Source organism: Buceros rhinoceros, unplaced genomic scaffold (genome assembly GCF_000710305.1).
Source record: "Buceros rhinoceros silvestris isolate BGI_N320 unplaced genomic scaffold, ASM71030v1 scaffold23774, whole genome shotgun sequence".
In the NCBI taxonomy this organism is placed as follows: domain Eukaryota; kingdom Metazoa; phylum Chordata; class Aves; order Bucerotiformes; family Bucerotidae; genus Buceros; species Buceros rhinoceros.
Window position 1 is genome coordinate 38,065 of NW_010410382.1, and position 25,978 is coordinate 64,042.

A 25,978-nucleotide genomic window follows, 5' to 3' on the forward strand; every position below is an offset into this window, starting at 1 on the left:
TGAGAGAAATAACAAAGAGGAAGAAATTTGGGGTGGGGGGGGGGGGGGGGGAAGGGAAACGAGACATCCGAAGCCAAACTCTAACAAATGAAAATGTTGGAGATTTGCTTGAAATTGGTGGGTTGCAAATCGAAGAAAGGGCTTTCCTCCTCCTCCAGCTGCTACCTGGAAGGTGAGTACCCAAAGGGGCCGGGGTCAGGCTGTGCCCCCCAGGAGACCAACAGCCAGAGCCCGCTGGGGAGTTGATCTCCTAGGAGGGCATGGCTCGACCCCGCTGCCATCCCAAACACCAGTTAAATCCCTTGCTTGCAAGTTGGGGGCCAGGCTTGGGGAGAGCGTTTGGACCTGACCAGCTTTAGGCCAGGCTTCTGCGTGCGCGGGTGAGGGATCCACGCAACATACGCGGCATCCAGACCCCAGGTGACTTTTATTAACTGCAGTACACAAAGGGAGCGCGGCTCTACCATTTATGGTTGTAAAATGTCAAGTGATCTTATTGCTGAGCCCATAAACAAAGCCTGGGGTAGGATCTCCCTTATTTTGGATGTGAGAGAAGGATGGTAAAACCAACGCCAGGCTGAGGAAGAAAAAGTTTTAAAATTTCCAGTGTGTGTTAATACACGATCTCTTAATTCATTTTGGTTATCCCCTTGTAAGTTTGCTTTCCACAGGCATTCATTTAACTGCATTTTCTTGTGTGTTTGCTTTTAAAAAGTGATTTTTGAGTCGCACTCAGAGTGAATTGTAGATACTTGAGATGTTAAACCTATGGACCAACTAGTTCAGATTGAAAACCTGGGTGAAAGAGGCACCGTGCTGGGCTGGGGGACTTCGGGCCGTGAGTACTTGCTTGGCATGACCTTGAGTTCTTCACCCCAGGGTGGCTTTGCCCCCTCCTGCAGAACCGTATTACCAGTCCCGTTGTGGGCCCTGGCCCCTTTGCTGTGCTCGCAGGGCTGTGTCCATCCTGCCGGGGCGGTCTGGGCTTCTTCAGCTTCTTTTGTGTTGCTGGATGTTGCTTCAGTAAAAATAATCCACATGCCAGGAGGACCGTGCTAACTCATCAAATCAGAGGCACGAAAGGCAGCAGCTGATTTCCCAGGGCCTATCGCAAGTTGCTGTTGCTCAACTCTCAAATATTCAGTGGAGAAATGCTCCTCGGAAATTCATAGGTTAGGAATCTCAACATCTAAATGGCTTCTCATGGTAAACCCCTCTGAAGAAATTCCAGATCAAGAGTCTGTATTTATCAGATGCATTTAGTGGCTCTGAAGAATTTTCTATTGTCTAAAACCAATGAACCGTTTCCAGAGGATGTTTTATTTATTTAAAGTTTCAGAAACTTAATGGTGGCTGGATGTGTGTGAATAACTTTGATCTTTCCTATGTGACGGAGTGCTTTGGTGATCTTTTAGGTCGCTAAATGCTCTGTCTGTGTCCCCTGCCTCTGGAGCTGCTCAGGCTGTGTAGAGGAGGAGCTCCGAGCTGTGCTGGGCCTCTCCCTTCTGTGCTGTTGGATCTTTCAACACAGCCCTGGGAGAACGGGCAGAGCATCGGGGGCCTCTCTTCCTTGCAGAACTGAGCGCTCAGGGATGATGTTACAAGGGTGTTACCCTGATTCTTTTTGTGAGTTTTCCCTTTTGTGTGTGTAACCACCACTCCCCCCTCCCCAATTTGCCATGCAGTTGCGTAACAGGATTAGAGCACGGTTTGACTTGCGCCATAGAGGCAGTATCGAGTGACGAACATGATCGTTGACACAATAAATATTGGAGTATTTCTTCCTTCTGCTACCCTGAGGCTGTGGTTGCCTGTTTATTTTTTATGATGGGATGGGAAATGAGCACTGAAACAACTTTTAAACGATCTATCCAAGTAGCTCAGGCTCATTTCTCAGCTCAGCATGGGGCAAAACTGGAGCCAGGGTCTGGGCGGCATGGTAAAGGTGAACAAATGGGGCAGCTGGTTAGGACATGGGCAGCCCAGGACCCACCGTGGTCCACTGTGGATCTCTTGGAAAGCGGGGTGAGAAGCGAGGATTTATAGTCATCTGGGGCGGGGGGGGAGGGTTTAAAACAGAAGGGTTTTCTGTTGTTCCTTTCTAAAGCTGAACGGCCCCATGTGCTATTTCTAGGTGGTTTTCTTATTGAAATCATTGGGAGGTTGAAGACGCTGTTGAGGACTTTTCAAAGCTTGCTCCAAACCTCTGTGCTCCAAGGGCACAAGTGAAGACCATTTGCTTGTATTACCCTTAAGAAGACAGATAACAAGTTTTTACATCTGGATCTGTTAATTTAGATAGAAACCACTTAAGCTTGGCAGATGGCAAAAAGGGGGCAGGTTTGTGTCAAGAGTCAGACTGTTGCTCCTACATCCCTGTGAGCAGCGTGTGATGGCCAGTCCATCCCACACGTGTCCCACAGCCGCGCTAAAGTGTCTGAAAGGATTAAGGAGATGATGCTGATACCACTGAAGGATTTCACTGTACTCGTTATCTTAGTTGTATGGGGAACTGTTGAGGATATGAGGGGGAAGCTGGAAGTTTCTTCACTGTAATCGACTATGAAGCCTTAAACATAACTGCTTAAAGGGTGAAAGGTCTGTTAGTTGTGTGGAAAACCAGTTGCAGCCAGGAGGATAGATTAAATTTTGCCTAATTCAATTTCTTGCTTTGGTTTTCATGTGTTCACAAAACCAGGACAATGTTTGGTTGATCAGTAACATGGGACTGTAACAAAATCTAATCAATTTGATGTGTTTTTAAACACCCTTCTTGAAAGCTTTGTATTGAGGTCTTGTTTGATATAAGGCTGATGCAGTCAGGCACATGTGTGGGCGTACATGTCTTTTGGCCAAGTAATCAGAATTTTTCATGGTGGGCCTCTTCTGAAAGGCTTTTATGCTCTGTTGGTTTGCAGGAACGAGGGTTGTTTGTAGAGTCCTCGGTGGAGGGGTGGCAGGTGCCACATCTCAGTGCTGTGCACTGTGCTGGGTACAGGTCACCTTGCCTGCTCGCTGAAAAAGTTGAGACCTTCTCTTAACTTGATCAAAAATAAGTTTAAACTGGTTCTAACAATTACTGAGATTTCATATTGATGTCCCAGCTGGCCATTTTTTGCCCTTGTTCCTATTCCCACTAGTAAATATTATTTTAAAATGTGAGAGATCTGAATTTCTGTCATCTGCTCTCTCCTTTCTGCCTTTGCCAAACTGAATAATTCCTCCCCCACTTCACACCAAGAAAGGGTAAGGAGTAGAAAGGAAGAGGCACAGTGAGTACCGCTGCCAATCTGATCTGGGCAACAGAACGTGTCCATGTCCCAAATAGGGGCTGAAATAGTCTTGCTGCCTTTTTGGGCTTGTTCTACCACTGAAAGGCAGAAGCCTTGTTTAAAACCTGTCAGCGTTCTCGGTAATGTTTAGAAAGTGTTTTGGGGATACTAATAAAATCCTTTGTTTTCTAACTGAAATGATTTCTGTCCTGCCAGCTGTCAGATTGTCTTTTTTTTTTTTTCTTCTTTTTTCTCTTTAGCGTGTCTTGTTACAGCTCGAGCAGACAAGGCTGGGAAGGAGCAGCAGCCTGTAGCCATTGCCCCATTCCTGGAGAGGGTTTTTTTATGTGTTTGGGCACGTATTGAGCCATACCCAAATCTGCTCTGCCAGCGACTCCTCCTGCCCCAGCGTCGCTGGGAGCAGCAGGCAGCTCTTTGGTTGAGCTGTTAGGAAGAGCGAGTGCATTAAGACAGCAGTGCTGCCTCCCAGGGAAGAGCCTTCTGTTTGTTTCCTCTCTTCCTTGGCTGTTTTCTGCTCCTCACCTCTTGGCCTCTCATCTACCACCGCTCAGTAGAGTGCTTGCTTTTAAATGAGTTTCTGGCTTTGTAAGGGCTTGTTAGTTCTGTGCTTGTTCCAGCGGTTCTCGCCTGTCCCATTCTTATTAAAAAATCTGGCTGATGGTGCTTGCTACCATTTCCCATGGGAGGTGGTGAGGAAAGGATTATTATTTCATAGGAAGAGCTGTAACTGCCTTCAGACCTAAAACTGATCATTCACGGATGTGTTCATCCTTCCCTGAGCAGTGTGGGGCTGCTTATTAAAACAGGGAAATAAAACAGTAAATCTCAATGATTTTTGTTTTGTGCTTTTCCTCCCCAGGGATCAGAAACGGGCAAACCTTCTGCTCCCTTAGGAAAGGAAACCAAAACAAAAATTGTGAAGGTAAAGTTTTAGAAATACCCAAGTGTCATTGAAATTCACTTGGATCTCGTTACTTTCCCCTTCCTCTCCCAGAGGTTGTAACCTAAGGTCAGGCAGCAGCTTAGTAGCAGATTTGGGAATAAAATCCAAATTTCTGCCATACCTGCTATTCCGCTCCATTCGTCTACAGCTGTGATTAGCTGGCTGGAGAAAGATGATCTTTACCATGTCACTGAGGGGTGATAAATGGAATAAACTCAGTGAATGAACTGGAGTTCAGGCTAATGTAAGAGTGAACGTCCACAAAAGCCAACAAACTACAGCCAAACCAACCAACCAAAACCCCGCAACGAAAGCCTAAAGAAGACAGAATCATCTCTTGGAGTGGGAGAAGCTGCATCTTCGGGGTGCTTAGTGTTAGAGAAGATGAAACACTGTGGCTGACCGCGAGGAGCTATTTGTGCGAGGGCAACGCAGCCTGAGCCGTGGGTAGCTGTGTTCTCTCGTGGCTGCATTCAGCAGACTTGGTTGTCAGTATTTAGAGTGCTGGAGGTTGCTGGTGGCCGTGTGAGGAGCCCAGTCTACGTGCAGGACGAAGGCACCTCATTGGGGGTGAAAACAGGGCAGCACAGCTGGGGAGACTGGCCCAGCAGCCTGTGGCAGCCTGTGTTGCAGGAGGCTGTAGGGCCTGTGCTCTGGAGGGGGTGACAGGAGAGGCTGAGCGTGATCTCACTAAAGGGATGAGTCTGAAATAAAACATGAAACCTTCCTTCTCCTTGGAAAGATCTGGTTTACAGATTATCTTTTTTTTTTTTTAAATCCATATTCCATCAGGCATAGGGAATCCGTGAGGGCCACTAAGGAAATACTGGGACAGAGAGGCAGCTGCTCCATCGTATGTGCTCAGAGTTGGGAACCTTTGGATGTATTAAATCTGCATAACATATTCTGTCATTTATCATCATTTCTTCCAGGGGAGAAGGAGAGTAGAGGGAATGTAGGGCAAGGAGAACCTTTAGACAGCGTGTGCTGTACCTCCAAAGAGGTTACTAGATGTGGTCTGCGTTCCCTTGCTCTAGAAACCTCGTGGAAAAAATGCCAGCACAGTTCGTAAGACCACAGGATGTTTGTTTTGTAGGGAGACAGGAGGTCTCTTCCTTCCCTCGGGACTGTGGAGGAGCTGAATGTAATGCTGTGCTTCTGCTGTTTTCCAACCCTTCCCTTAAATTATGAAAGAAATTTGCTTGCGTTGGTCTGGACCAGCATTGTTCATATTGAGAACTTCTTACAGAGTCCCTAACAGTGATTCATGACTTCGTATAACCAGTAATTACCAGGAGAGAGTTACGCTTGTGAACCTTTTAGTCTGCAAACGTAAATATCTCCTGGTAAAAACTTAATTTAGGGGGGAAATGGCAACAATCTTATGGCTAATGGGTCAAAAGAAAAGCTTCTGTTGTCTTCGAAGTCTGCTCTGTGTTAATTAGGAGTTGCCATTTAGTTGGTGTTAGTGGAGAATTGAATTACAGCATTGATGTGGGACTCCTCCCAGGAATCCAGGTGTCATCCGGAGCATGGTATGATCAATGTAATAAATTACAGTCAGGCTGGGACACAGCCGAAGACCAAGTGGATGCGTGGAAGGAATCACAGCTCAGAGATAACAGATTGAATTATGCTCGCTTCCTGCCCCATTGCCGAGCTGGGATACCCTCCTGTAGGTACAGCAGCCAGGCTGATTTATGAGGAGGAATCTGACCTGTTGAAGAGCTCAGCAGTGCTGTAAAATTGTAGTTAAAATCAGCAGTAGGTGGTGAAGAAGCTATAGTGAGTTGAAAAAGACCCTCAATATGTATGACAGCAGTGTCCAAATCCTGCGCGGAAGGACTGTACTGTCTGGGCACATCCACTAGAGAATAGCTCAGAGGGATGAATACTGCTGACAGCCGGCTGAGCGTGGCTCTCAGATGGACATGTCCTGTCTACTTCTCTCACTTCATGCTTTGCGTCCTGAGTCTGCTGACAGCCTCCTCTTGGGGCCCAGACCTTTAAAAGTGTGTTTTGTTATGGTCTATCAAGCTTCTGCTACACTTGGGTCACCACAAGTTCGCTCATTACGCTCTTCTCCATGGTGACTTGGGGCCTCATCCTCCTTTTCTTGCTGCCCTTCAATATTCATTCAGTCACCACCTTCCCTACCCTGCTTCTTAACTTGGGGTCCCTACCTCCTGGAAACACCAGCCCTAACCCAGCCCAGGAGTCGGTTCTTGCATCTCTCTGGCACGGCAGCATTCACACACAGCGTGTATCTCCGTTGGGGTGCCAGTGGCTGAGCGAGGAGGGTTGACTACGAGGACATCAAGGATACGAGCCCATTTGTGCGTAGCGTCCTCTGTATTCACTGGGGCACTTGTGTGGTTTTCCAGCTCAGCACATTCGCATAAGTTTATTTAACAGCCCTTGCTCTTGCCGGTCCTTGGGTTTGCAGTCAGTTGTCCCTGAGTTGGTGTTCACAAAAATGTCATCGAGAAAAACCAGCCATCCTTGACTTCCACACCGTAGCTTGTGGGTGGTTTTGGTGTTTGACACGGTGTTGTCTCATGGTCCAAATCGAAGCGCATACTTTGGCATCCATGTGGAATGAGTCAGGCCCAGCACCGCCACAGCCTGGGCACAAGGGACAGATTCTTGCGGAGCACTTGGCTTTCCTCCCGCGTCCCCATCCGTGGCCGTGCATGAGCAGTCCTTTGCGGGGCCATGATCGTGCTGGAGTTGGCGGGGAGTCTGCCTTGGATTTCCTGCCTTCCTGTCAAACCAGTCCCCCATGGGGGAGGCGTTTTCCTTCCTAACGGAGGTTACGGTCCATCCCACTGTGCAGCATGTACTGGATTGTACCATGTCTGGGGGAGAGCATCTCGGTGTCGCTCCTCACTGAGGTTGTGTGTCTGCTGCTTGAGGCTCTGCTGTCTGTCTGTCTGTTCCAGGTGTTTACTGATGGTGTAACTCCTTGGAGTATCTCCAGTCACTGCAGCGCCCTGTGTTTGATAAGGGAGCTTAATGGGCTTGACAGCATCAAAGCGTTTTCATGGTAAAATGATTATAGCTTAATTTTCTGAAAGTGGATTTTCTGTTTCTTTTCTCGTTGTCCCTCTTGAAGCAAACCCAGGTTATTAAAATATATTCTCCTGCAGGAAACAGGAGGGGGAAGCAAGGATGGCAGGGTACTTTAAAAAAAACACCCAACATGCCACCTTTCCTGACTGTGGAATCATTTAGAAAGCAGAATATTTGAATTCTCTGATCCACTATAAAAATGTATCTCCCTGCAGATATGGTTTGGCTAAGGAAACAGGCCCTATGGTGTGTAGGCTTGCTGGTTTGCTCTCTGTCCACGTGGATGATAATACCTTTTCCAAAGAATGCAGCAGTACTTGTGTTCATAAGTAACCTCCCAGAGAGCCTTTACCAGTGCCGATCTAACCAAAGCATCGAGGATTCTAGATTGTGGATGAATAGTGGCACTTTCACCACCAAAGCTCAGAAAATAATGGGATTTGTTATTGTTTGTAAGGTTGGGGGTTGGGTTTTGGGTTGGTTTTTTTATCATTTCTCCATTTAGAAGTGTATTCTGGATCTGTCCCAGTCCACACCTGACTTCCATGTGTTTTCTGGTGTCAGTTGTATCAGTTCTTCACTGGTTTACTGGTGCAGCTTATGCTGGATTTCCAGACCAAACAAGCAATTGCCTTAAAAGCATATTTTGGCAAGATTGCATCTGCACAGCAGCACCTTGCTGGTCTTACAAGTATAGATAGAACTGTCCTCCCAGGTGACCTGATAATATATAGAAAACACTTGGCCTGGGGTTTCCCCCTCCCAAGCCCTGCTGCATTTGCCTGTGCGGAAGCGGATTCTGGGACAGCGAGCGAGGGCAGCAGGCGGAGGCTGACACCGAGTGACGAAGAGTAGTTTCATGGCGTGAGGGGCTGGGTGTGACAGTGTAGTGTTTCCTGTCCCCAGCGCTGCGCTGATGCGCTGCTTTGTGTGCAATGCTGTGACCTTGCTCAGTGAACTCAGCCAGATGGGAAATAACCCTTCCAAACGCAAGATTTTCACAACTTATTGTCCTGGGCTTGTGCCAGCACAGCTGGGGTTAGAGCGAGAGCGTACACCTACCTGGAGCATCACTGCCTCAAACTCTGGAGTCGTGGTCTGCAGGGGCAGGCTTGCAGAAGCAACTGTGATAAAATTCCTTGATGGACTTGGACTTGCCTGACACTTACTGAATATTACAAGCCTAAGATGCTGCAGTGTACAGAAAACTTAGGGGGTTGGTTTTTATCACCTCTGAAGCGCAGTTTTTAGGAATCTCTTTTTCTGGAGGTGTCTCAGGGTTCCTAAAAACGCAGAAAGCTCATTGTGGAAGTGTGCTCACTGCTGCACTCTGGTTTCTAGAGTGTCAGGCGGGAGAGAGGGCAACAAAAAAGGCACAGCCCTACGCTCAAAGGAGAGGAGAAATGATGAAAACATCATGGTGAAGAACGGAAGTATCTATCTCATTCTTAAATACCATGTCTTATAACTCTTGCCCTGCCTGGCTCTCTGTGCTGCAAATTCTGGCGATTTCATTCACAGGATAATTAAGGGATTTATCCTTTAAAGGTCTTGGGTTTGTTTTCAAATCTCACCATTCCAGCAGTTAGGCATGAGCCAAAGGATTTACAAGCAGCAAACAGCTTATGTGAGCAGCTTTTACTGGAGAGAGGGAGAGGGGCTTTCCCTCTCCTATGTGCCGTGGAAGGCAGGAGCTGGGGGCTTGGGGCAGGCTGGGGACAGCTCTGGAACCAGGGTGTCCTGCCTATGTGGCAGGAGATTGCATTAAAGAACAGTCTGTATCTGTCCTCAGGCGCATGAGGAGCACACATGTCAGAGACCATGCAAATTAGAAAATCAGAGTGCATGGGTTAACCAGATGGCTTTTATCAGCACAACTGAACCTGCTTTTTCCTCTCTGTCTCTCTCTTCTTCTCCAGAAGCCCTTCAGAGACCGGTAGTGTCAGACTTTGAGCCCCAGGGTCTGAGCGAAGCAGCTCGCTGGAACTCCAAGGAAAACCTTCTGTCCTGTCCCAGTGAAAATGACCCCCATCTCTTTGTTGCACTGTATGATTTTGTGGCAAGTGGGGACAACACTCTCAGCATAACTAAAGGTAAGGCAGCTGGGCAGAATGGTACTGGGAGTGTGTGGGAAGGCGTAGAAAGGAAAGTCACTGTGGAATAACTGACATACACTAAACCCTATGGAATTTTTTTACTGTGGGAATTCTTCTTAAACAAATAAAAGTATTTCACAAAGTCATAACCTTTTAAAAGGTTAAAACTGCTTGAAGTTTTTGCATTGGGCAAGAAACTGTTTGCCAAAACTAAGGTCTCCATTAGGAGCAAGACTTTGAGCTGAGAAATTAAACTAAGCTGATTTTAGAGGCTGGTCTTTATCATTTTCATAGTTCTCCAAAACACAGTCTCTGTATGAGAAATGACTGTACGGTTGTAGTGTTTTCTGAGTCAGTCCTGTTCCTTGTGTGTACCCTGGGTCACATCTGCTTACCTTGCTAATTGGATTTATTTTTTATTGTTATCCACTTCTGTTCTCTCCTAGCCCCATCAAGCCGACTCAGTTTGAATAAAATTTGCTGGATTCATTTTTTAAGTTCAAAGGGTACCAGAGCTGGTGCAGAACTGCACAAGAGCCTAACAAAGTCCTGGACTGTGGATAGACTTTACTGGGCTTTGAGGGGTCCACTCAAGGTTGAGGAAACACACATGCTCCCTGCTCAGCCAGACACCTATTCTTATAGGAATTATTTAATGACCTGATAGCAGCAAACAAGCTGTCTTTGTCCTCAGCTCTCAGGTTTGCCATGTCTAAGTATGTTTTCTCTTTGTGCTAAGGTGAAAAGCTCCGTGTCCTGGGCTACAATCACAATGGGGAATGGTGCGAGGCCCAAACGAAGAACGGACAAGGCTGGGTGCCCAGCAACTACATCACCCCAGTGAACAGTTTGGAGAAGCATTCCTGGTATCATGGACCTGTGTCACGTAACGCTGCCGAGTACCTTCTGAGCAGCGGCATCAACGGCAGCTTCCTTGTGCGAGAGAGCGAGAGCAGTCCTGGACAGAGATCGATTTCTCTCCGATACGAGGGAAGGGTGTACCACTACAGGATAAACACCGCATCCGATGGAAAGGTAGGCTGTGGGCTGTCCAGACTGTGAAAGAAAACCTCACCGGTGTGCTGCAGAGGCTTAAGCAGTAGCAGTTGACCTGAGCAATTGTGAACCCTGGTCACAATGTTCATGTGCTGTAGTTACAGTAAACTGTGAGAGTCCCACGCGGGTGTGACAAAATGGTTTTACTCCTTTAGCAAACTTCTGGTGAGGTCTAATTCAACTCAGTAGTGAAACGCTTTAAGGTAGGAGATATTAGAGCTACATCAGAGCTGAATGTAACAGGTATCATTAGTAAGAGATCCTGAGGGGAATTCTTGTCATGTATGTTCAAAAGAGAATCTCTTCAACTGCCAAACCAGGAAAGTCAGTGCCTGTTGCTAATAATCATGTGAATATTAGGGACGAAATGGTTTTGGAGCTGTTCTGCAGCTACTATTTTTAACTACTGTTTTGATTTCTCTACAGTATTTCAGCGTGAACACTGGAGACGGGTAGGCACTTTCACCGTTCTATGGGCCCTATCTCTAGTTTCTTCATTTATTTTTTCCTAGATCGTTGTGTGCTGTAGCAGTGTTGCAATGCCATGCTTTGTGGATGCTGCAGAGAAATGTTAGCATAAAAGTGTTGTCCTCTACAGATTTCTGTTTGAATTTCATGGATACATTTCTACTGGCATTGGATTTTGGAAAATCTTGGGTTTTATCGGATCTATTTTAAGCAGTGTCTCTTTAGATCCTGTGCAGAAGTTGAAGTGTGGGTCTGGAGCATGGCTGCTGAGGCTCTTCTTGCCAGCATCTAGTAGATGACAGAGTCTGTGCTAGTGAAGTACTTCAAAAGAAAATAATTATGAAAAATATCAAGCAGTTTTCCTTTGTCCTCCGAGAGCTTTATTCTTCTTACAGCAATGGTGACAGCAAATTCTTTAATATGAAAACCCAAGGAACCAGTACATAGTGTTTCCTATTTAGCAGACTCATCACTTTAAAACCTTTAATAAGCTAAACAGATTCTCTTCAGTATTGAAATACATTTTGCCTGCTTTAGCAGATTGTAACTGAGACAATTCTGACCATGTTATTTAAGGTAATGTATTTCCAAGTTGTGGCCCTTGGATTCTTCCTTTTTCCTCTCATGTAGACACGCTCTGTGGTCAAAATCAGCACTGAAATGCTGGCGTGCAGCATACTTAAGGCATACGCTGCGATTGGGAATATTATTCCTTCTCCTCCTGTCACTGTGGTTGATGTTCCTTCTCTTCACGCTGATGCCGGCAGATGAGCAATGTTCACAGGGAACATTTGACCCTGGGCCTCCCTCCGTTGGTGTAAATAAGCATGTGTCCGTGATGCGATAGCACATGATCTCCATTTTAGCTGCAAAAGAGTTTGGCATATGAAGGCTTTTATCCCAGCAGAACTGGGTTTATCCCAGGAAACGGTTCTGCAGAGCTACAATAATCCATTCAGGTCTGCATTAGCCAGGTTAACCATTCATTTTCCACAAAGTTGCTTGAATTGGTCCTTTTGAGAAAAGGTGCAGGTCAGCACGGTTCAGTAAAGCGGCCAGTGGGGGTTGGAAATACAAAATCAAGCAGCAGCGGTGACCGAGAGCTGTGGCTCCCCAGGCGTTCATTGCTGGTGCCGAGGATGAGTGAAGAGGTAGCCCCAGTCCTCTCCGTTGCCAGCATCCTGCAGAAGGGGTGGTTTGCCATGTCCATGCATCAAGCTCTGCAGTCTGCAACCTGGTGTGTTAAACCACATCGGTTTCCATTTGCGTTAATGAGTCGGGCAGTGAATTGCAACAGACGTGCTGCCCACTCTGCTGCTGGGTTGGGGGACTGCGCTCCTCCAGCACCCCGTTCCCAGCTGTAGGAGCTGAGGGGTTATGAAGAGAAACAGCCGGTATCCCTCCTTTTCCCTCTGTGAAATGGGGACTGCTGGAGCAGGTTCCCTGCTCTGAGCTGCTCGTGTCATACTCCATTACCCGCTCTGCAGGACAGCACGGCTCTGCCCAAGGAAAGCTCTTACCTTCAACTCCCTGAGCACCTGGGGCCTTCCCAACCTGCCGTATCATTCGTCAGCCTGTCTGAGGAATTTAGTATCTGCAAGTGCTGCAGTCAGGATGAATGGCTTTGGTGGGATCATATCCTGTGGCAGAGAGAGAGAGAGAAAGAAGTATTAGAGAAACGTGTGGAACAACTGCTGCATCGCACAGCCCTACCCACGCCTTTTCCTGGGGAAGGTTGAAGGGTCTAGGAGGAAGATCAGAGATCTGTGTGTCTTAATTTTAGCACCTTTCATACTGAGTGCATTGGGGTTCAATAACTTAAAAAAAAAAAAAAAACCCAAAACATTCCTCAGGACATTTTTTTCCCAGTTTAATGGATCATATTCCTCCAGACCACCTTTTAATGTTTTGATTTTTGGTTTGGGTTGTTTTTTGTTTGTTTTTTAAGGGAGACATTAGAAGTGACCGTTCTTGATTTGGCTGGCACGGTGCAGCTAGTCATGTGGTAAACCACTTCCGTGGTACAGAGGAGCTGGTTTTCCTGACTTGATAGTACTTGAGGCAAAGCCTCCTGTGGAGTAACCAAACTGAATAAACAGCGTTGTCCAGCCAGTTCTTCCAGCCCTGCTGTCCTCAGCATTATGGACTCGGGACACGGGTCCTGCTGGAGTCTCTTGGAACCTCCAGTGGCTGAACTGGATGCAGACTCACTCCTTTTTCATGGATCTTCATGGCTTTTTTGTGTGTGGATGTTCAGTTTTGTCTGCTGACTAGGGAGGGGGAATCCCATCCCGTTAGGGATGTGTTGAGGTTAGCATGGAGCAGTTGAACCACCCTTATTAAATATACCAGCCAGGAAAAAGAGATTTCCAGTCTGATTTCCAGTAGCACTGACAGGAAGTGAGGCCTTCAGGAATCAGTGCCCAGATATAATCACCAAGAGGTTAGAAAAACTCTGCCTCTAGAATGAGCGTTTTTAGTTCAGCTTTTTTAGGTTTGCTGTGAAACCTCGGGCCATTTATTTAACTTCTTTCTCCATCTGTTACGAGATCATATGATCCATCACACAAAATACAGATATCTGTAATTTCCATGAGATTTTGAGACCGCGAGGTGACAGAAGCCACCATAAAAGCGTGGGCAGCTTCCTCCTCCATACTTCTCTGATACTTTCAAGTGATCCTGGAGTTCAGCATAATTTTCCTCATCCGTACATGTTTTTAGTCCTCAATGTACCACACGAACTGCTTGTACCACTGCTGGTACTACAGACTGTTCCCAAATAGGTACGACTTGTTTTAAGTTGTGTTTGTACTGGACAGTGCTGGCTGGTCCAGCCTTAGAGCTGGAAAAGCCTCTCTTCTGTTGTCACTTTTCTGTTCTCTGAACGTCTGTTTTTAAGATGCTTTCACCTCTTTGACTCTGAAAGGTCGTGGGCTTTTTTTTTTTCTTGATCATAGTGTTGAAATGAGATTTGGTCCAGTTTACAAAAAAAAATCTGACTCACTTTGGAGGGTTGAGAACATGCTCCCCAAGGGGTTGCCTTTATTTTCTGGACATAAAGTTTCTGTAGAAGTTTTTTTAATCAGCAACTGTAGTAAAAGAAAAACAAGAATGAAGGGCAAGTAGATTTCTCCCACCCAGAGTGTAAAATAAGTCTGTGACATACACAGTCGATGGGTTTTGCCAATCCTGACCATAATAGTAACACACAGAAGTACACAGCTCATCCTCACAAACTTGAGTAGGGATTTGGGCAAGCAGGGGGCTGAGGGAGAGCAGCACTTTGGTCTGTCACTCTGCCTTCCTTGGATGACTTGACTCTTCTCACTCACCTCATCTGATACGCGGTGCCTGTGCTCTCATATGCTTCAGAATATTTGATCTTTTCCAAATATTCTTCTCTTGTTCTTGTTTTGGGTTTGTGCAGTGAGCAGGTACCTGCAGAGGAGGAGCATCCGTGCAGGCATTGCCACTCTCCAGTCCAAAGGCTTTATACTCTGAGAGTGGTTTTGTCCTTCCCTGCAAATGCTTTTTTTTTTCCCTTGCAAATGCATCTCTTGGACATATCTGCTGAACATATTTGCTTTTTTCTAGAGCTTCACAGGTGAATTTCCTTTTTCATCTGAAAATTCTGTCTAAGCGGAAGGAGCAGAATTTCACCCTAAGTCTGGGATTTTTGGATGCCTGCTAGCCCTGTCACCTTCCCAGCCCCCTGAAGTCCCAGACAGACGGCCACTGCTCATGCACAAACTGTTGAGTGCATGTCCATCGAGTCAGAAGCATTCGGGACGTTTGATCCTAGCTCTTGGCATGTAATGTGTGCAGTAGGACCAGTGCATCGCACTCATTTCACAATGCGTGGACTGGGCAGGAGTCTGGGTGGCTAACACGGCGCAGCTCTGCCTGCGAGGTTGTCCCTTGCCAGACCTTGGTCCTTTGTGAGAGATGGAGCTCTTCCATCTTCTGCGTTCTGTGTCCAGCATAGGCAGCTGCACTTTGATCTGAAGATACCTCCCTCTCCTTCAGGTGTTATCAGCATCACTTTGTTTTTTTAAATAAATTTCCAAGTTTTGTCACCTTGCCTAGCAGAAAACTGGGCTTGAGTGAGAAAACTGGAAATACAAAGCTCTGGTGGTAGGGAGTCACTTGTCGATTACCTTCAGTAGATTTTTAGGCTTAAAATGGATCTTTGGTATAGATGTTAAAAATGTAACAGATATGGGTTATCATGCCTTACAGCAGGTTTTCATTCAGTGGTAATGATTTTACTTCTGTGTTATTGATCGGTGCCCGTCACAAGAAGGGATCGGACCAGCTGCCTCATGTCATGCAAAATGCTGTGCAGAACCTTAGGCCAAAAGCAGGGAAGCCTCCAGTTTGCTAGGGACACTTCAAGGGGAATTTAGGCAGGTGAAAATGTCATAACCTAAGTAGTAACAACAGAATCGAGGCACTGAGGCTGACAACACAACTACTTCAGGAAATGTCCCACAATGTTTACTGGCCAGCTTTTTGAAAAAAGACATTTCAAGCAACAGTATGCCAATCTATTGCTGTTTGCAGTCATTCCTTCCTTGCTTTGTGAAGTGCATGTATTCTCCTCTGAATCCGTGCATTTCCCATGTAAGTGCTGATTGTTCTCAGGTCTGAGCTTCTGAGAACTGGTTACAGAGCTGGTGGAGCTCATAGTGCTGCAGACTGAGTAGAACTGATGTAACACTTTGCTTTCACAGTTTTATGACGTGGTTTCTGCGTATCAGTACTCCCATGTGCGGTTTGTGAAGGATCTTTCTCTTTGCTCCCTAGCTGTATGTCTCTTCAGAGAGCCGCTTCAACACCTTAGCAGAGTTGGTCCATCATCACTCAACCGTCGCAGATGGGCTCATCACCACTTTGCACTACCCAGCGCCCAAACGCAATAAACCCACAATTTACGGCGTGTCTCCCAACTACGACAAATGGGAGATTGAGCGAACTGACATCACGATGAAGCACAAGCTTGGTGGAGGGCAGTACGGAGAGGTGTATGAAGGAGTCTGGAAGAAGTACAATCTCACAGTGGCTGTGAAGACTCTAAAGGTAGGACTGAAGACTCTGAGCACTCCCATTCGTCGTGGTTCAGTGGGAAGGGAGTTCAGGCTGGCTGCCTGCCCTCAGCCCTGGTGACACAGTTGGGGTTGTTGGTGGCCCCTCCTTTCTGTTCTGTGGCCTGGAATGGAGTATTTTTGAAAGAGTTTGATTCTATTGTGGTTTTATGTGATACCTGAGACACTTGTATATGAACAAAGGAGGACGTTAACAGCAGAATTTTTACTTTAGAGCAGATGAAACCTTACAAAAGTAAATAGTGCCATGACGTCTCACACTGAGGATGTGGCAAAGGTGAGCTGTTCATGGGTGAACACACTAACACAAACTGGGGTATTAAGGACAATTGTGGATTGTGAGTCAGTCAACATAAATCTCAAAGGCTGTGCTTCAGGGAGGCTTTACACACTTTGATTTTCTGTTTTACGTGGCATCTTTCCCAAAAGACAAGCTCCCTGTGTACCTTGAAGTCTTAAGCAATTCTTCACAGCTGCTTTATATCAAAAGATACAAGAGGAGGAAAAAGTGTATCCAAGCTAAAATATATTAAAATTGTAAATGGCTCTAATGGGGAACTGGATAATCAGTTCAGTTTCTGGCTCTGCTCCCTGATTTCTGTGTCTTGGTTTCCTTGTCTCTTGAAATGCAAATAATGCTCTGTGAGTTCACAAGGTCATTGCTTAATTCATTTATGTTTATAAGAATGTCTTGAGATCTTCTGGCACCTTCAACACACATGGCATTTGATTGCTTAATAAGAGTTTATGCTAACTTGACACCATGTTCTCCCTCCTCCAATGGGGATGTGGTTTGGTCTTGCAAAAACAAACAGAGCAGGGTTTTTTGTTTGTTTCTTTTGGGGTTTTTTGCAATGGAAATTTTGAAGTGGAGAGAACTGTGTAGCTGCTTTAGTGTCAGGGGAGGAACGTTTCCTTGATTTGGGGAAAATATTTCTTCCTTACGCTCTGAAGAGTGGCTACCTCAGTATTTCTGGGTTGCTATGGTTGCAGAAAGTATTTTCGTTCTGGCCTTTTTTGGACTCCGGAGGTTCCTGTTGCTGTTCCCCAGTGGAGGAGAGCCCAAGCTCCTGCTCGCACAGGGAGCCAGTGACACCTAGTGTTGTCCCTGCTCGGATCCAGTGCGCTGGGGACCACCAGGAGCATTGCCGTGCAGGTGGAGCTGGATGCGACCAGCTGGAATGGAAAATGCCTTTTTGTAGTGAAAAGGAGAGACAGTTCTTTTCTGGAATGTTGTTTGCTGTCACATCTCCTTTCCTGCTTCTGGCTGCAGAGTGAGTGAGGATACCCGACGTCTTCACACTTCTCATTTTACTCCAGACTCTAGTCGTTGCTTTCATTCTCTTCTCTCTAAAACCCATCAACAATAGGAAATTGTGTGTTATCCCGTAAAATCTGTTTGTGCATAAGGAGAAACCTTAATACAGACCATGGCTTTTTCAAATATCTCAAATAAATATTTAATGAAACATGACTATGAAAGTGGTTCATAATGTAGTATGGCGCAGCATGTTCCACTGGGAAATGTAAGAATAACCAAGAAGAGAGTTGAGAAATGCTTCAACCTGCAATTACGCTCCCCAAAACCATTCTTAAAAGCAAGTTTATAATCCACCTTCCTTAAATCCATCAGTCTAGAGTCTGACAGGTGGGATTATAGTTTTTTCAAAGTTTTGGGAAACATTTTAAAAATCACATTTATATCGCAGTTCTACAGGGAAAAACAAGCCCTCTGCAGATTCTGCACAAACATTCAAATGACTCACTTTATTTTCCTCTGAGACAATATTTTTCAAAACTTTCTATGGCTCTTGTTCCTTCTTCATCTACTTCAGATATATCTGTAAGAAAGATAAAGGGGAAGGAAAACTAAGAAAGCGGGGAAAAAATTGTTCCAGCTTCTCTTTGAATAGCGATGCTTACCAACACCCATTTGTAGTTGAGTTTTCTATCAAGCGTCTAAACGTAGCTCATAGCTGGCACAGAGCCCTAGATCACGCAAGCAGGCAAAGCAGCACACGCTGTTCCTCAGCTGCATTTCACTGGGAAGAGCTGGACAACGTTCTGATGCTTAGATGTTTTCCAGTAAAATACTCCTTTGGGAGCTCGGGGAGTTGCACAGGACACATCAGCGTTGTTTAAGCCACTCAGAATTTGTGGGTTTTCACCTGATGCTGGTGGAAAGGGGCATGAGGTGGGCAGAGGCTGCAGGAACTGGGAGTGGAGCTTTGAGCCCTGCGTAGTGCTGGACCGAATGCAGCCTGCTGTGACCGCGGCTAGAGCTTGATCCCCAGGAGGGCCCTTTGATGGCTGAGCGGTTGTGAGCTGGGCATCTCAGCACACTTCTCACTGTATACCTTGAGTCTGCATCCATTCTGACTGCCTCTTTTTTTTTTCTTTATTTCTTTTTAATTTTTTTTAATATTTTTTCCCTGCCAGAGAAGCCTGTGTTTTAAATCAAGCAACCCTGATGTCCCTTGATGGTGACGGCCCTATGCTCTCCTAGGAAAACATCGTATAGCCACAACTGTTTGATTTCTTCCATGGTGTTGCGCAGTGGCAGATGGAAGCTGTTTAAGCTTGGTCCTTTGCATGAGATCAGGTTTTCAGGGAGCCCGTTGTTACAGTAGTTCTCTGTACGTGTCCTTCTTGCTGATTTGGTCACTGCGAGGTGAGAGATTTAAAGCACTGGAATAGCCGTGCAGGGGAGCAGCCTGTCAGCGTTTCTAAGGCACATGGCACATAAAGGCATATTTAGGGTAATTTTGCAACCTGGATTATTAACCCATTTTCCTTTGCCAAAGAAAACAGTTTAAGGTTCTGCTCACGAAGACCTTTGGGCTACTAGTTTTGACAGAGTGTGTTCAGCAAATCACAGCTGCCAATCAAGCTAATTGGCAACGAATAGTAAATGATGGAATGAAACTATTGGAAAAATGTTCTCATTGCTAACTGCAAAGCAGAGCTGGCTGGGTCTTACCGTGGCAGCCCTCTGTTATCGTTCTCACCAGCAGCAGTAAATCCTTTCCAATCCTGCCTTAAAACACTTCGTCCACGTAGCCTGTCAACATTAATCCATCAATGAAAAAAAATATGGATAGAGAAAGAACCATTGCTTTAAGAATAGATCTGTATTTTTGCACCACTTTGAAATGACCTTCCGGCCATTTGGGGCATATTTGCTTCAAAAAATATGTGTTTTGAGCATGATTGTATCTTCCTCGGTTTTGTGTTGTGCCAAGTGACTCTGTGGCGTTCAGCAAATAGGTAGTGACACGTCTGCCCAGAACGGTTACGTCATGGGTCAGGCTTTAAATGTCAGAAATGAAATCTGTGAAACCCTGGGTGCTCAGTTACAGAGGGGTTGCCATCAGTCATCCCTCCCTCTCTGAAGGGGGGGTGACTTCTTGCTCCTACCTGGTGAAACTGGGGGCCTGTGTTTCAGCAGCTTCTCGAGCATTTGATTGTGGCAGATCTGTCTGTTCATTCTTGTTTCTTTTCTGTGCTTTGTATTCCATGTCATCTTTTTTTTTCTGTTAGGAACAAGCACGTTTTTCCTTTTCAACTCCTCTGAGAGGCCCTTCACAAAAGGGATATGGATTTTCTTGTCCCCAAAAAGCTTTGGTAGAATAAGAATGATAAAAATAAATATTTTTTTTTATTTCTACAACAACCCCCAATGTTCCTAACTCCTTGGCTTTGTGATGCGGCTACAGGGCAAAATTACCTTGAACGAGCCGTGGTTTACGTTGTCAGTTTGCAGTTCTTGTGTCCTCATACCAAAATGTATTCGCTGTCTTTGCCAAAGTTTTACCATTGTTCTGCAGGAGGATACCATGGAGGTGGAAGAGTTCTTGAAAGAAGCTGCAGTAATGAAGGAGATCAAGCATCCCAACTTGGTGCAATTATTGGGTAAGTGATAAGTACCAAGCAGAGGGATTTGGACTAAACCCTTGTGCAGTGATATGGATGTTAAAGAGCAGATAAGCTGCTTACCATACCAAGGCTTTAAATACAGACACTTATTGTCTGGCAAAATTCACATTTTGTACCACTAATACATGATTTTTAATGATCTCATCTCCCCAGTGTTGAAGTTGCCAGAGCCTGAAGCAGGAAATTAAAGCCCTCTATTAACAGATTCCAAGCAGAACTCAACTCTGAGACCCCCCTATTCCTACCTTCTAGAGGTACAAGTTACCCTAGAGGACAAAACCTGAAGGTTCACTGATATTCTCAAGCATTCAGTGTAAACTTTGTGTTGGTCTCTAGGGGTTTGCACACGGGAACCTCCTTTCTACATCATTACGGAGTTCATGACATATGGGAATCTGCTGGATTACCTGCGGGAGTGTAACCGACAGGAGGTGAATGCTGTGGTGCTGCTGTACATGGCGACTCAGATCTCCTCAGCCATGGAGTACCTGGAGAAGAAAAACTTTATTCATAGGTAGGAAGGACAGTGAGCACCCCTGAAGCTTGAGCATAAAATACCCTTTGATTTATTTTCTGGCTTTTCAGATTATCATGGCATTGACTTGGCTGCAGTTGGTGTCCTATATTTAACACACTAGTGCATCTCATTCTGATACAGTACATTAACCTGTCTGTAGGATGGTCTCCTAATTGTTTTTATCAGTGTTTTTCTCTTAACTTTGAAGTAGAGTGAGGTGAAAGACGTATCAGGACTTTTATAAGGCAAGGGCCTTAAACGTAAATGCCTCTCGGAGTAACAGGCTCTTAATGGACCAGCTAAGCCACTGCTCTTGCTCGATTCTAACAGCCGTTAGAAGCTGCTGCAGATGGTGTTGCTGGGTGCATGTAGCTGCTCAAGCGACACCACCCTCTTACTGCCTTCTTTCCCCATGTTCTTCCTTGTTTGTTTCACTTTTTTCTATCCTCTGTAGGGATTGTTTCCCACTACTGTCCGGATTGCGTATTCACTTTAATAAGCGTCTCTGCGGCCTTAGAAGTCTTGGAGACGCTGACCTTTAAGTGTGCTGCAATTATGGCTAGAGCTTTGCATTCTCCATCTGTAGAAGTGGCCTCCTAGCAATGGAGCGACTCATCCGGCGTGAAGGTTGGAGGGTCACTGAGCTTTATACAAGACACTCTCTGGGCCATAGCGTGACCTTTCCTGCCCAATTAACTGGAATATGAAATTAGCACATTTTTTTTTCATAGAGACAAATACGAAGATTGTGTGTCAAGTTCTAGGTGGTCCTCTAAGTCGTGTTGCCTTTGCTGCCTGAAAGGCCTGTTTAAGTGCTGCTGCCAGCCACTGAAGTGAACGGTGATGCTGCAAATTACAATTTCCAGCCTTTGATTTGCTCTGTTGAAATTATTTCATCCCTTCAGCTGGTAGGAAGTGAACTCTTAAAAACCTGCTTTGTATGAATCCCATTTGTGTGCTCTCCCTGTCCTTTCATTTCCTCTTATTTCTGATGACCCATTTATCTAAAATAAATAGTAGCGTTTTTCCTTATCAGCCACCCCCACACCCACCTACCCAATTATTTCAAGAGTCCTGTCACCATTCACATCCATGGATTCAAATGCTGGGCTCTGACCTCATTTATTGAGTTGGGAAGGAGGAGGAATTTGACTATGAAGAGGAGCTTTTATTTAACACACATTGTAGTAATTGGCATCGATAAGAAGGTATATTCAAAAACACTGTGAAAATTGAATGGGCATCTGGTGAGATGTACTTTTAAAAAAATTTATTCTGTTTGAGCAGAACAAGCAAAAGAAAGAGCAATGTCTGCTTCCTATCTAAAGATCTCACTCGAGCCTTCTGGTAGAATCAATTTTTAGTTCGATCTGACATAATCTGGAAAAGCATTTTTAATGAAACATAGTATTAGGAGAAATGTACTTCTGTGCTTTACATTTTTGTACTTGTGAAGCATTTCTGAGGGTGCTAACAGCATGTACGAGCCAGGGAAGTGGCAAATGCAGCGTGTGCATCTCTCACCTGCCAGGGTGGAGGCAGGTGAAAAAATGTGGAGGAAAAGCTTAACTTGCTTATTGCCCAGTCTTTTAAAAATGTACATACTGATAGCAGAGACTGCACAGGTTTGGAAAGGCCAGAACATGCATTTGAAAAAGTTGTGTGGTAAAACGTGGTTCGCTTGGGAGGAGGAAGAGCAGAGCTGGGAGCTAAACCTGGAGCTTGAGCAGGGACTGCAAAAGGAGTTCTGGAGAGCGACTGGTGTTGGCCGAGGTGACCGAGGTGCTAGAGGGGTGGGCAAGAAGTGAAGGTGAGCGTTGAGACTTTGTTTATTCAGTGCTCATCCTCAGCTATTGATAACTTGGGCACTGACATTTCTTTAGATTATTTTTATCCTGAGGGTGGCAGCTTTTATTGAATGTGAGGGGGCTTCTTGAAGCTTTCACTGCAAATTTCAGGGAGAAAAAGTTTGGATGGCAGTCTTACAAAGCTGGAATGGAAAATAACTTTTCCTCTTACATGCCTGCATATAACTCCATCATTTCTGTGTAATGCCCTGATCCAAATAATCATACACAGGCCCAGGTTTCTTTGGGAACAGCAGGTTTCCTTGTTATTGCTAAAAGATGGTAAAGACCACTCATTGGCTGTTTCTGATCTTGTTTTTAGGGACCTTGCTGCGAGAAACTGCCTTGTAGGGGAGAACCACTTGGTGAAGGTGGCGGACTTTGGCCTGAGCAGGCTAATGACAGGTGACACGTACACTGCCCATGCCGGAGCAAAATTCCCCATCAAGTGGACTGCACCCGAAAGCCTGGCCTACAACAAGTTCTCCATTAAATCTGATGTCTGGGGTAAGGACATGGCATATATGACTTACTGCAGATTATAGCCTTCTATAGCCGCCTTCTCCGGGGCTGTGAATCAAGGACGTTGTGGAATGGTTTGGGAGACGTGCATTGCCCTGTTTGAGCCGTATTGTTCTGTGAGCTTGTCAGAGAGCAGGAGCTAATCTCTGCTAAGTCAGTCTTTGAGCGGAGCGCTGAGGATGCCAGCCTGACTTCCTATGAAAATAGAGGATACTGCAGTGTTTACAGAAATGTGGGAAGTGGGGCTGGAGGGCAGCGATACGAGTGCCTTAATAGAGCTCTGGCGCAGGACTGTGGAGCGATGTATTATGATATAGCCAGGAACTTTCTAATTACTTCAAGGAGGAAAGTGAGAATCTGGTTCATTTTATGTTTAAAAAAAAAAATAATGTATGTATGTGTCTAGTGATAGCTCCGAGCTCGTCTTTCTGCATTTAAAAGAATAATCTTTCAAATGAGATGAGGAGAAACTGGGAAAATTTGATGATGAATGGTTATTGAAGAGCCCTGAGGTGCTGGTGATAAGAGTAGGCTTAACTAAATGGAGCTCCAGTCTATCAAATCTGGCCACAGAAAATCTCATTGAACTTTAATCAGCCTTTCTCTGGGTTTTATATCTCTGCCATAGCTCTTGGTCACGTTCTCAAAAGTGCCCAGTGACATGAGATAGAAGTTTGTGGGACGTGGTCCCAAAGGCACTTAGAAAATGTTATCCTGAGCATCTCCTGTATGTAAACCAACAGATAGGGGTAAAGCAGTGGTGAAGTTCTCCGGAGTCTTGGGGGAACTGTGCAGAGAAAGGCTGTATTTTGAAGAAACTTTTGCAAAATGATGCAACTTTATTCAAAATGCTTTACAGAACGGCGGAGGAAAACCCGAAACAGCCTCCCAAGGCGCTGATCAAGGTGTTTCTTCTGCTGTGGGCTTAGCCGGGGTGGTGGCGGTGCTGCTGGGTATCTGCCACAGTCTCAAGGATGCCGCTGGGTCCTTTTAGTGTCTGCAGGATCCCTGTTGCATTTAAATAGCAGAGTACTCGGGGAGGAAAGATCCAAAAGGAGTATTGAGTGTCTGTAATTGGGGTTAGCGTAACCTTGTACAGTGAGAGCAGGAGCAGTGGACTTTGGGATGCGATTAGAGCAAGCCAGCCGTCCCCGGAGGCCACGGCTGCTGCTGGGTATGCCAGAGTTTAGACGCTTTCACCTCGCTGCCTCAAGACAGCAATCAAAGAAAATTGTGCACAGAAATGTCTAATGTAAATTGCCCTTAGTGGTGTTACCATGTAATGTGATGTGATTTCCTTACTTATGCAGAATTGTAATCGCTTTCTCTTCAGGTTAAGAACAGAATAGGGTGACTGAACTAATTACATGCACGTTGTTGAACTGGTGTTGAGTTTATTCTGCATGCCTGACTCCTGGGTTAGCCGCCCGACCCTGGTGCTGACCTCTATTCCCGCCGACTTCTGGGACTTGAATGCCTCGCCTGATTCAAGACCCTTTTTGTGCTCTCCCCTTTCCTGTTCAGCTTCCCCTGCGACCACAGTGCCTCACCCTCTCTTGTGGGTAGCAACTGCTGAAACTTTCCTCTCACCGCTGCCTCCCGGGTTTCCCCTCTACACCACGCTGCAACTAAACAAGGGCACCCCAAAAACACGGAGCTATTAAAATGTGCGAGTCGTCTAGGGAGAGGCTGCAGATGAGAGGAGCTGTCAAACTGAGGGAGAGACTGCAGTGCAGCAGGGAGACGCTTTCAGCTAATCCACTGTGAAGTCTCTTAATTGTGCCTTTAATAGGACTTGAAGGATCTCAAGGCGTTCAGGTTTGAGACAACTGATACATTGAAAATTAGTCTAATTCTACCCTGTCATATCGCGGGAGACTTGTCTGTGCCGACGGAGAGGCTTGTTACGCTTCTTTAACATTTAAGCTGCTGCTGAGCATGGGATCTGAGCCACCCAGAGCTGGTTTCAGTATGCAGCACTGTTTAGTGACTTCTCCCACCAAACATCCTCTCAAATTTCAGATGAAAACAAAGCTTATTGATTTTTTTCTCTCTCTTTTTCTTTTTGTCTGTCTTTCTCCACTGCAGCTTTTGGCGTTCTGCTGTGGGAAATTGCAACCTACGGTATGTCCCCTTACCCTGGGATTGACCTGTCTCAAGTCTATGAACTGTTGGAAAAAGATTACCGCATGGAGCGCCCCGAAGGCTGTCCTGAGAAAGTTTACGAGCTCATGAGAGCGTGTAAGTGTTCCTCAGCCCTACCAATGCTGCTTTTTTAGCTCTGCAGAGCTGCAGTAGAAGTGCCGGGATCTGGCTGCATAGAGCAAGGCACCGGAACCCCCCTGCCAGTTCCGGTGGAGGTGCACGGCTGCCTAGAAGCATTTGGTTAAAACTGCTTTCCCCAGACGATGAACGCGCTGTGAAACCAGCCGTTCTCTGCTGGGAGCACATAGGCCTGGGGGAGAGATTTGTTGTTCAGCTCAATGTTTTCTTTGTCGCCTCTTTCTTGGCAATTTAAAGAAGAGCTTGTGCTCTAAAGGATGAAGCAGGAGCTTCATCAGGCTTCTTAAGGGACCGACTGTTCCGCTTCCCCTGTGGCCTTTTGGTACGTGACTTAGCGTGGTACATTTTTTTTCCAGCATTACTTTGGCTCAGTGGTGGTTGCAGATCCCAGCACCCCTCAAATGAGGTTTCCATGTCATTATTTTGTCTCGTCCATTCCATAAGAGGGGAACAGCGATAGCTGGCTCCTCCTGCTGCAGGGTACTGAATGTCTCGTGCTGGCAGGGAGTTTTGAGTGCTGTTGTTTTTTCAGGCTGGCAGTGGAGCCCTTCCGACAGACCCTCCTTTGCTGAGATCCATCAGGCCTTTGAAACCATGTTTCAGGAATCCAGCATATCAGATGGTAGGTCTGGGGCACCCTTAGACCAGCAGTTGCAGGGATGGGAAAAGGGCCAACTGCATCCTTAACTCTGCACGTTGATCATAGGCTGCTTTGCTGTGAAACTCAGTACTAGGTTATACTGCCTGGTTTAAACGGGGTAGAAGGCAGATGTCTCTTTGAAATCAGACGTAGGCCCAGAAAAAAGCACCCATGCAAAGGACCAAATGGCTGAACCG

The 25,978-nt window shown here is 45.9% G+C and overlaps 1 protein-coding gene across 2 annotated transcripts in view; it reads left to right on the top strand.

The window, feature by feature from the left end:
- The first annotated feature begins 87 nt into the window (after nt 1–87).
- ABL1 (ABL proto-oncogene 1, non-receptor tyrosine kinase) overlaps nt 88–25,978 on the top strand; it is a 30,409-nt gene continuing 4,518 nt past the window's right edge. Inside the window, exons 1-9 of one of the 2 annotated variants that reach the window (XM_010135607.1) lie at nt 88–172; nt 9,228–9,401; nt 10,144–10,439; nt 15,738–16,010; nt 19,864–19,948; nt 20,309–20,486; nt 22,659–22,843; nt 24,947–25,099; nt 25,674–25,763. In XM_010135607.1, coding sequence (XP_010133909.1) covers nt 88–172; nt 9,228–9,401; nt 10,144–10,439; nt 15,738–16,010; nt 19,864–19,948; nt 20,309–20,486; nt 22,659–22,843; nt 24,947–25,099; nt 25,674–25,763 — 1,519 coding nt within the window. The remainder of the gene's footprint in view (nt 173–9,227; nt 9,402–10,143; nt 10,440–15,737; nt 16,011–19,863; nt 19,949–20,308; nt 20,487–22,658; nt 22,844–24,946; nt 25,100–25,673; nt 25,764–25,978) is intronic. The other variant, XM_010135608.1, reaches the window with a different exon arrangement.